The sequence below is a fragment of the Chlorocebus sabaeus genome, chromosome 26 (assembly GCF_047675955.1).
Source record: "Chlorocebus sabaeus isolate Y175 chromosome 26, mChlSab1.0.hap1, whole genome shotgun sequence".
Classification (NCBI taxonomy): domain Eukaryota; kingdom Metazoa; phylum Chordata; class Mammalia; order Primates; family Cercopithecidae; genus Chlorocebus; species Chlorocebus sabaeus.
In genome coordinates, this window is record NC_132929.1 from 21,375,516 (window position 1) to 21,386,973 (window position 11,458).

Here is an 11,458-nt window from a genome sequence, read left to right on the forward strand (position 1 = left end):
TGCACAAACCAAAAGCTCCTCTGTTGGCAGTGGTCATGTGTTTCACCTGTAGATCATCACTGCCAGACGCCGTGCTAGCTCTCACCTAACGTGCCCGGATTGCTCAACACGGTTTGGCCAGCCACTTAACGGGCCCAGTGCCCTTTCCTGCAGAAGATGGAATTTCAAGACATCATCTTTCTTTCTTTTTTCTTTTCTTTTTTTTTTGAGATAGAGTCTCACACTGTCGCCCACGCTGGAGTGCAGTGGCGCGATCTTGGCTCGCTGTGACCTCCACCTCCTGGATTCAAGCAAACTTCTGCCTCAGCCTCCCGAGTAACTGGGATTACAGGCGCCCGCCACCATGCCCAGCTAATTTTTTGTACTTTTAGTAGAGACGGGGTTTCACTGTGTTGGTCAGGCTGGTCTCGAACTCCTGACCTCGTGATCCACCCACCTCGGCCTCCCAAAATGCTGGGATTACAGGCATGAGCCACTGTGCCTGGCCGAGACATCATCTTTCTATGGATAGGGAAAACATACAGATGAAAATGCTTAGCCGGGCGCGGTGGCTCAAGCCTGTAATCCCAGCACTTTGGGAGGCTGAGACGGGCGGATCACGAGGTCAGGAGATCGAGACCATCCTGGCTAACACGGTGAAACCCCGTCTCTACTACAAAATACAAAAAAAAAACTAGCTGGGCGAGGTGGCAGGCGCCTGTAGTCCCAGCTACTTGGGAGGCTGAGGCAGGAGAATGGCGTAAACCCGGGAGGCGGAGCTTGCAGTGAGCTGAGATCTGGCCACTGCACTCCAGCCTGGGCGACAGAGCAAGACTCCGTCTCAAAAAAAAAAAAAAAAAAAAAAAAAAGAAAATGCTTATATTATGTATCCACTTAGGGAAATTGTATTTTTCACAAGCAACTGAAATCATTCATCTATCCATTCACCCAACAAACATTACAGAGTTCCTCACTTTAGTGACTGTACTAGATTCTAGGAATATAAGGAATAAGACGTAACTTTTATCCTCCAGGAGTGGTCATCGTGTGGGGAGAACACGTGCTAGGAAGCCTCATGCACACTGTGCTGGGGAACTCCTGGGAGGGGCCAGTGGTGAGGGTGATCATGTCATAATGGGAAAGCCTGCTGCGGAGGTGCCCCTGGGGCTGAAGCTCCCGGGTGCCAGGGCGGGACCTATTCTGCATGTTGCTTCCATTGGCTCCTCAGCCAGAGCCAAGCACCCTCAGGTCTTGGAGTCCTCTCTCTCCAACTACGATTCGCTCAGGTTGCTTGCTCTGCTCCACCATTTAGTACAGGATCATAGTAATCACCACCTGTTTCTTCTTTCTGGGCTCCTGAGTCTCTTTGCAATCATTCTCCAACTCCAGTTTTCTAGGCAAGTTCTTGTACTTTACGGCTACTTTGCTTACACTTTTTGGCCTAAACTTGTCTTCCTCTTTGTCCTAAGTCCAGATTTCCATCATGCTACTTATGGATACAATACTCACATTTGAAGAAGGGACATTTTTCACCCCATTCAGGTCATTAAATAAGATCAGGTGAACTATGTCATAGCCTTTCAATGACCTTCAAAAGAGCAATCTCCCGATTACAATATTGGTCCAATCCACATGACAGGTCAGACTTGCTTGGGATTCACATATTACCCAATAGATTTTAGTTTTTTAATATATAATGTATTTATATGTGTATTTGAGACAGGATCTCACTCTGTCACTGAGGCTAGAGTGCAGTGGTGTGATCTCTTCTCACTGCAACCTCCACCTCCCAGGCTCAAGCGATTCTCTCACCTCACCCCCCCTGTAGACTACAGGTGCATGCCACCACACCTGGGTAGTTTTTGTATTTTTTTGCAGAGACAGGGTTTTGCCATGTTGCCCAGGCTGGTCTCCAACTCCTGAGCTCAAGTGATCCACCTGCCTCGGCCTCCCAAGGTGCTGGGATTACAGGTGTGAGCCACTGTGCCTGGCCTGCCCCATAGATTTTAGACAGTGGATTGTCTTTTAAGATTAGGAAGGCCTTCTCTTATCTCTCAATATGAAAAAGTGTTAATGCAAGCACTCTACAAATAATTGTGGCCTCTCACTGTGTAGACACATAGCTGTCTCAAGCTTTCTGGATCTAGGCAGCTTACAGAACACTTGTGAAGCAGTGAGGTATGAGGCATAGATGGCAGAGGGCATGATGGGAGTGGACGTGCATCCCTCCCGGCCTGTCTGCCCACCTCCCCCAGCCCCAGGACATTCAGATTAAAAAATGGGAACCTGGGCAGGACTCCCAACCTGGTTCTGCTTTGGTTTTCTCATCTGTTCTATAGGTTAGTAATATTTCTCTGCCTCCCTCAGACCACACGGAACCACATCTGGGGCCTGAGTCAGTCCTTGAGCTGCTGCTTCTTGGGTCCTGGTCTAAAATAATGTCTTTTTGTGTTGCAGATCTCCTACCGATATCTTATTATTGCTCTCGGAATCCAGCTGCACTATGAGAAGGTACCGTGTGAAACTGTTTCTGTGTTATGCTGGCTTATCTATGCCAAGAGCAAATGCTGCATTTAGTTGCTTTATTGTATTCATTTTGACAAGAAAGGGGTTCTAAGAAAATCTCTTCTGGTTTTATTTCTTGGCAGTCGTTTTATAGTTTCAAGGAAGTCTTCCCTAAGTTTCTGTCGATAATAATATGTTCTAGCTTTAAGCTTTAATTAGAGTTCAGCGTGCTCATGCCTTAATGATAATTCTTGCAAAACAGCAGTTTTCTTTCTACATTTGTAAGAAACCTGTCTTTCTATGTGGGACTGAATTGGCTGTATTGAAGATTAAATTCCACTTTGGAAGGAGGGTTTAGATGATAAATTTTAAAACAGACTTTAAGGGGTGGAACACCAGCAGTTAGCTCATCAGTTGCTGGAGGGCCATCTGGGTTTTGTCGTGTAGATGCCAGGGTTTTAGTGTGAAGTAACCGCTGCAATGGAAATGCCACCCAGAAGTTCCTCAGAGCTCCCTTCGCAGTGAGCTGGGGAGCCAGATGCTATCTGAAAGTTGTGAGATTCAAGCTTATTTTTCTAAAACATAGCAGAGTAAATCGGTAAATACTATCATTTCCAGAAGCTTGTTGGGGACCACGGGTAAATAGTTGGAGTACAGGAAACATCTGTGTTAACTGGGTAACAAGCTTCAGGAATGTGACCTGGGCAAGGGCTTCATCCAAGTTGGCCCAGTAAGCATCTTTGAAGTGTGCTTCTATGTAAAGAAACCTGAACTGTGACATGTCCAGAGGAAGGGTAGTGAAAATGTCTTGGGATGTGTTGTGGGAAAGTTCAGAGAAGCTACAAGTTGTTGTGTATGTTGTAAGATGGCTTCGAGTCATGGTGCAATGGGCCATGAGTCTGTTAGAATGACAGGCAAGTTATGAAGTAGACGATATGGAGAAAGGTGCCTATTACAACTACTTTCAAAAGGGGCATACCTTCCAAAAAAAGCCCCCACAGTGTTGACCTAGCAAAGGCAATGCATCTCCATGGTGCTGTTTTTCCAAAGTCCCAGTGTCATGTGAGAAGGACTGCAGAGCCCAGTGCTCAGAGTTCATAGCAGCCTCTCGTAGCAAACCAAGTCACAGAGATATTTAAAAGTAGCTATTATTATGGAATCTCTATTACATACCAGGAACCATGCTAGGAATCAAGTGTTGTTTCTTTTTTATTTTGAGATGGAGTTTTGTCACCCAGGCTGGAGTGCAGTGGCATGATCTCAGCTCACTTACAACTTCCATTTCCCAGGTTAAAGCAATTCTCCTGCCTCAGCCTCCAGAGTAGCTGGGATTACAGGTGCCCACCACCACGCCTGGCTAATTTTTGTATTTTTATTTTTTTAGTAGAGATGGGGTTTCACTGTGTTGGTCAGGCTGGTCTCAAACTCCTGGCCTCAAGTGACCTACCTGCCTCAGCCTCTCAAAGTGCAGGGATTACAGGCATGAGCCACTGCACCCAGCCAGGAATCAAAAATTGATTCTTTACAACTACTTTGAGGGAGGCATTTTTATCTTCACTTAATAGATAGGAAACTGAGGCTAAGGGAGTGTAGTCACTTAACCGTGGTCGCCGTGCTACTTGGGACTCTTTGATGGCAAATTCAAGGAAACTACTCAGGTTGGTGTAAATAAAAACTGGAGATCATTGATGAAAATACTGAGATGTTTCTGGAACACTAGGGCAGGAATGTAGGTGGGCCTCTGGCAGGACTGGATCTCCACTGTGAGTTCTGTTGGACTCAGGCAGTGTCTCTTTGTCCATCTCTCTGGGCCTCTTTCTCAGGCCAGCTTCACAGGGTCTCTGCAGCAGGCCATCTTGCCTGCCGGTCTACTCTCTCTGATAGGATAGTCCACAGCTCCCCAGTGCATAGCCTGTTGCTGGAAGCCAAAGGAGAAGTCACATCTCATCTCTCGCTGATTCTCTCTTTTCCTCTCTCCCCGATTCTCCCTTTTCCTCTCTCCCCTCCTCTCTAGCTCTCTCTGCTTCAGAATTCCCAGGGAAGCAACTCTGACTGGATGAGGGGTCAAAACCACCTTTTTGACACAGGTTTTCCTGAAAGGAGCTTGGTCACCACTTTACGGCACCTTTTCTATCAACGACACTTTCTTAAAACTAGGGAAAAATAATGAAGGTGATAAGACATCAACTGCTTGTTTATCTCTTGGACAATGAGGTTTGTTTTGGGAACTAGAAGGTATGGCGGTCCTGTGGGAAGACCCCCAGGCAGGTGGGCAGAGGCCTTGGTGTCTGGTTCTTTAAGATTCTGGGCAGGGCTCCATCTATTCTATGGGCTAATAATATTCCCCTGCCTCCCTCAGAGGTACATAGTGACTATCCAGTGTTGGCATTGATTGAAACTTTGAAAACATTAACATGCAAGGTGATTTTATAATAGAGTTATTATTATTGAGACTGCCAGTGTCACTACTATCTAACTGGAACGGGGTGAACAGTAACAAAGAAATAGTTGCTTTTAACATTGAGTGTGGATAAGTAATGAACCCAGGCCACTGAGGAGATGAGAGGACTTTGTTTCCTTGAGACCTCAGGGATGGGTGTCTGGTGTGATTTTGGAGGTGTCCCAGAGAATGGCCTGGGGAGGCTCTGAAGAACCGGCTCATCTTGATGACTGTTTCTTTTTTTCTTTTTTCTTTTTTTTGAGATGGAGTCTTGCTCTGTTGCCCAGGCTGGAGTGCAGTGGCACCATCTTGGCTCACTGCAAGCTCCACCTCCTGAGTTCACGCCATTCTCCTGCCTCACCCTCCCAAGTAGCTGGGACTACAGGTGCCCGCCACTACGTCCGGCTAATTTTTTGTATTTTTAGTAGAGATGGGGTTTCACTGTGTCAGCCAGGATGGGGTCAATCTCCTGACTTCGTGATCCGCCTGCCTCGGCCTCCCAAAGTGCTGGGATTACAGGCGTGAGCCACGGCACCTGGCTGGATGACTATTTCTTGATGATTGAAGTTGAACCTGTTCTTGCTAAGAACTGGGGCTTAAGTCTCTAATTCAGTCTGTGACATCTTCATTGCACTCTATGAGCCTTCTAACATTTATAATAGGTATCCAGTTGATCTTACTGGCAATAATCAGCTAACATTTACAGGATATTTGCCATGTGCATGTGTCCTTTACATGCATGGCCTCGTTTGCTTCTGCCCACAACCCTGTGAAGCAGATACCTTATCCCCATTTCACAGATGGTGAACGTTAAGATTCTCAAACCTGAGTGTGCATCTGAATCACCTGGAGGGCCTGTTAGAACATAGATTGCTGGGCTTGCTCCCAGAGTTTCTGATTCAGTAGGTCTAGGGTGGGGCCTGATAATCTGCGTTTCTAGCAAGTTCCCAGGTGGTGCTTGTGCTGCTGGTCTGAGCACCACACTCGGAGACCTACTGGCTTAGAAGTCTTATGTAATTTATGCAGGGTCACAATGCTGGTAAGTGGAAGAGCCAGGACTCAGACTGGCATGTGGGATCCTAAAGTCCATGTTTGTAGGCACCTGGCTTCATGCCTTTACCTAGAGTTTGGTCTGGTACAACCTGATAAAGGGTGATTTAAATTTTTGACGATATAAATGGCTCTTGGTCCTGCCAATTGTCCTTTCCAGTAAGTCAACTGGTTCTCCTAAAAGGAAGGCTGGCTGGCATCTTGTCCTCACTCTGATGGTGGGAAAAGTTGTATTCAAATTATGTTCTCAAGGCCAGGGAGTTGGAGGGTTCCTCTGAGCTGAGCCCATTCTGCAGTTTGACAGGTGACTACAGGTGCCACAGCTCTGGTCTTGGAACCCTCACCCACCTGCCTGCTCTAGGCGTGTGGGTATTGATGGGTAATCATAGTACTGAAATATTTGAAAGGCTGTAGAAATGGCAAAGAACAAGGACTCTAAGAACATTGGCACTTTCGTTTAAAATGATTTTTGTGTACTTTCTTGCAGATTAAAGGCCTACCTGAAGGTTTTGCTCATCCCAAAATAGGGTCGAATTATTCAGTTAAGACTGTAGAGAAGACATGGAAAGCTCTGCAGGACTTCAAGGAGGGCAATGCCATCTTCACCTTCCCAAATACTCCAGTGAAGTGTGCTGGAGCCCCTCAGAAGATCATGTATTTATCAGAAGCCTACTTCAGGAAGGTATGCTTCCTTTCCGGGGACAGAGATGAGCAGGGAAGACAGTGCTCATTCACTGATTGCAGGAATTCCATTTTATCTCTATCGTAATCCCTTTTTTATCTCTAAATTTTTGTTACATATGTACAAAATTAGATAACTGGAAGTTTATAAAATAGAAAAGAGAAGAAAATCACTCATGATCCAATTGCTTTAATAAAGCTGCAGTTTTCAATTTGACATGGCTTTCTAGCTTTTTTTTCTGTATACTGAAATAGGGTTACAATCATAGTGTACATGAAAAATTTAGATGTATTATGTAATATTAAATAGTCTTTGTTACATACTTTTTAAATATGTGTGTAAAAGTCTACTGGATGCTGGGTGTGGTGGCTCACACTTGTAATCCCAGCACTTTGGGATGCCGAGGTGGTGCATCACCTGAGGTTGGGAGTTCAAGACCAGCCTGACCAACATGGAGAAATCCCATCTCTACTAAAAATACAAAAAAACTTAGCTGAGTGTGGTGGTACATGCCTGTAATTCCAGCTACTTGGGAGGCTGAGGCAGGAGAATTGCTTGAACCAGGGAGGTGGAGGTTGTGGTGAGCCAAGATCGGGCCATTGCACTCCAGCCTGGGCAACAAAAGCGAAACTCCGTCTTCAAAAAAAAAAATCTACTGGAGAGATTGTTTAAATATTTCCATATAGTTAGACAATGAGTTGCAGATTGTTCATTGTTATCCATAATGCTATCAACTACTTCTACTCAAGTTTAAGCTCATGAATATTTTCTGTCCTTTGGGTATACATTTAAAAAAATGATAGGCAAAATGCCAACTTTGAAAGCAAAAAAATGTGCTCATGTAACTTTAAACCTTCATGGAAAGAGATATTTGGGCAGGAAGAGGCTTTCCCAGCATTCTCCAAATGCTCTCTGTGTAAGAGCAGGTGTCTGCAGCTCCAGTACACCTGGCTTAAGCTTGTGAGGGAAGCTGTTCTTGCCCTGCCTGCTCTTGCCTGGGGGTGTGACATTTAGTTTATCAAAGTGTGGTTTGGCTTGAGACCGTGGCAGGGTTCCAAGCAGCCCATAGTCATGTACGGGAACAGACAGGAAGAAGGGTGGGGAAGAATGGGCTGGGGAGTGGTTGAATGTGTGCGTGGAGGCTGGGACTGGGCAAGACCATCCCCTGAATTCTTTAAACTGCAACAGCCCTGTGAGGTAGGGAATTAAAGACAGTTCCAGTAATCATTTCTGACTCCAAGAAAGTTCATCCTGGGTCCTAAGGGGTTGGCATAACCTTTTGAGGCACTTACCTAACTTCTTCAAACGGTGAGATCCGGGTGAGCAAGTCCTGAAAGGAGCCAAGCAAAGGCAAGAATAAGAAACTAGCTGTTTCTTCTGTCCTGGAAACTTCCTTTGTGTAATTCTTTTCTCCCAAGTCTTGGATGACCTAAGAGGAAAGTTCTCTTTCGAGTACCATAAGATCTTCGGCATTTGGGAGAATATTGGCCTCTCTGAACAATATCAAGAAGGTAGGAAATCAAGGTTTTGTTGTTGTTGCTTTTTAGTTTAGTTTTTTTTTTTGAGACAGAGTTTTGCTCTGTCACCCAGGCTGGAGTGCAATGGTGCGATCTCAGCTCACTGCAAACTCTGCTTCCGGGGTTCAAGTGATTCTCCTGCCTCAGCCTCCTGAGTAGCTGAGATTACAGGCACCTGCCACCACGCCCAGCTAATTTTTGTATTTTTAGTAGAGACGGGCTGATCTTGAACCATGTTGGCCAGTCTGATCTGGAACTCCTGACCTCAGGTGATCTGCCCACCTCGGCCTCCCAAAATGCTAGGATTACAGGTGTGAGGCACTGCGCCTGGCTGGAACTCAGTTTTGCTCACTGCTGTTCCCTCAGCACCTAGGATAGTATCTGGCCAACTCTAGAACTTTGTTAAATATTTATTGTGTGAATGAATAGGTGAACATATGAATAAACATTCCATTCTGCTCTATTCTATCTTGACCTGGACCTAACCTTCACCTCTGGCCTTCAGCTGAACAGTGCCCACCTCAGCCCTCAACTCAAGTGTATACTTAGTTGTATGTCATGGGCAGAACGTAAGGAGGAGGCAGTGGATTGGTCTACCCATTGCCCTGCCAGGACATAATGGTGGCAAAAACTAGCCAAGTCTCTGCTGAGGGTTTTAATTCTTGTCTAGATTTTTTTTTAAAAAGAAGGCAGCTGGAGTCATGCTTTGGTGTTAATGGTTTTTTTTTTTTTTTTTTTTTTTTTTTTCCTCAGACAGGGAAGCGATCCAAGGCCAATATCATTTTCAATACTTCTCTTGGAGCCATTTTTGGGGTTAAGAAGTATGCAGATGCCCTGCAGGAGATCATCCGGGAGCGGAACCTCACTGTTAACTACAAGCAAAACCTCATTGAAGTCCGAGCCGATAAACAAGAGGCTGTATTTGAGAACCTGGACAAACCTGGAGAGACCCAAGTGATTTCAGTGAGTGGTGAGGCTAAGCTGTCAGTCTGGAGTGTTGTCTCCTGAAACGTGCCATAGACACATGGGGGCTCGCACCACCCTGTCTGCCATCATTGTGTGCTGGGGAAGACCGGGTGAAATGAGCATCTTAGGGAAGTGATAGGGCAAGAAAGTAGGCCAAAATGGGTGGGGAAGAGAAAGATGTAAGAGGCTGTGTCAGTGGGAGGTGAGAAGGTGTTTTTAACTGGTGCCAAGGGAATTTTTGTCCTATTCCTTTGACTCAACTTTTCCTGGCATCGAGTGACTTGAAGTAGCCAAAAATATTCCACAACTTCGGTTACTGCTTAGAGGTAAGGGAGGGCTTCCTCGCATGCAAGATCTGGTGATTGTCTCAATTGGCGGCATGCGAGAAACAGTCCTGCTTGTGAGCAGGAAGTAACCCTGTGGGTAGTTCAAGAAAACAGGGATTGGCTGGGCATGGTGGCTCACGCCTGTAATCCCAGCACTTTGGAAGGCCAAGGCAGGTGGATCACTTGAAGTCAGGAGTTCGAGACCAGGCTGGCCAACATGGTGAAACCCTGTTTTTACTAAAAATACGAAAATTAGCTGGGCGTGATGGTGGGTGCCTATAGTCCCAGCTACTGGGGAGGTTGAGGCAGGAGAATCGCTTGAAGCCAGGAAGTGGAGGTTGCAGTGAGCCGAGATCATGCTGTTGCACTCCAGCCTGGGCAACAGAGCGAGACTGCATTTCAAAAAAAAAAAAAGAAAAAAAGAAAAAAGAACAACAGGGATGTCTTTCACCTGTGGAAGAGGCTATCTTTAAAAATATAAAAATATTTCCCCTTGAAGGATCTGGCCAGAGCTACCATGCTTCTTGGAAAGATTTGGCCTTTGTTGCATGGGGTTGGTCTTGGTGTCTGAGTTTCTTCTTCTGTGAAGCAGGAATAGTACTTTCTGGAGGTGTTATGAGGTTGAGAACAAGATGTAAAAGCATCTGGAGAAGCATGCATGGAAGAATATTTGTTTACATCATTTTGGCAAAAGCTGTTGGCAATGAGAAAATGTTACAGAGTCACATTTTATTCATTCAGAATTTTTCAAGAAATGAAGGGTTCCATAAAAAGGAATTTTGAAGACTAGACTTCTTTGAAACTTCAAAACTTCAAATTTTAAGCCTTTTAGCTCTGCTCTTCCTAAAACTTATTGATACATCTTTCCTTTTTAAAATAGTGTACTAAATATCACTTGAAATGTTACTGATGATTCAGGGTCATAATTTTAAAAACTTTTGTTTGGAAATAATCTCGGGCCAGGCACTGTGGCTCTTGCTTATAATTCTAGCACTTTGGGAGGCTGAGGCAGGCGGATCACTTGTGGTCAGGGGTTCGAGACCAGCCTGGCCAACATGGTGAAGCCCCCATCTCTACTAAAAATACAAAAATTAGCTGGGTGTGGTGGCACGCCCCTGTAATCCCAGCTACCCGGGAGGCTGAGGCAGGAGAATCACTGGAACCCAGGAGGCAGAGGCTGCAGTGAGCCAAGATTGTGCCACCGCACTCCAGCCTGGGCGACAGAGTGAGACTCCATCTCAAAAAAAAAAAAAAAAAGAAAGAAAGAAAGAAAGAATGAATCTCACTTAGAGAAGTTGCAAAATAAAAATAGTACAAAGAAAATTGTATGTAGCTTTCACCTAGATTCACTTATAGAATTTTACCCCATTTGCTTTAGCTTTATCATTTGATTTCCTCCCTCCCTTCCTTCCTTCCTTCCTTCCTCTCTCTCTTTTCTTTCTCTCTTTTCTTTCTTTCTTTCTTTCTTTCTTTCTTTCTTTCTTTCTTTCTTTCTTTCTTTCTTTCTTTCTTTCTTTCTTTCTTTCTTTTGCTTGCTTTCTCTCTCTCTCGCTTTCTTTCTTTCTTTCTTTCTTTCTTTCTTTCTTTCTTTCTTTCTTTCTTTCTTTCTTTCTTTCTTGTCTTTGTCTATCTATATCTTTCTGTCATCCATCCATCTATCCATCCATCCATCCATCCATCCATCCATCCATCCATCCATATCTAGTTTTTCCAAAGGAAATTTACATATCTCATGCATCAGGTCTCTTTAGCCCCAAATACTTTAAGTGTTAATTTTCTAAATAGGAGTGTTCTCTTACATAACCGCAGTACAATTATCAACTCAGTAAATTTAGCACAGATACAAGTTTTTAACTTACTGTTTGTATTCCAGTTTAGTTGAGTGGCCCAACTCTGTTTATAGCATTTTTTCCTCCAGTGCAGGACTCAGGCTATGGTCAGGTACTGCATTCAATTGTAAGGTCTATTTAGCCTCCTTTAATCTGGGACATTT

The 11,458-nt window shown here is 44.8% G+C and overlaps 1 protein-coding gene across 6 annotated transcripts in view; it reads left to right on the forward strand.

Annotated features, from left to right (window-relative positions):
• The window catches only part of SQOR (sulfide quinone oxidoreductase), a 60,864-nt gene that overhangs the window by 38,122 nt on the left and 11,284 nt on the right, over positions 1–11,458 (forward strand). For all 6 annotated transcript variants that reach the window (XM_038009947.2, XM_073012141.1, XM_038009948.2 and 3 more), the window contains exons 4-6: positions 2,437–2,490; positions 6,462–6,656; positions 8,927–9,136. In XM_038009947.2, coding sequence (XP_037865875.1) covers positions 2,437–2,490; positions 6,462–6,656; positions 8,927–9,136 — 459 coding nt within the window. The remainder of the gene's footprint in view (positions 1–2,436; positions 2,491–6,461; positions 6,657–8,926; positions 9,137–11,458) is intronic.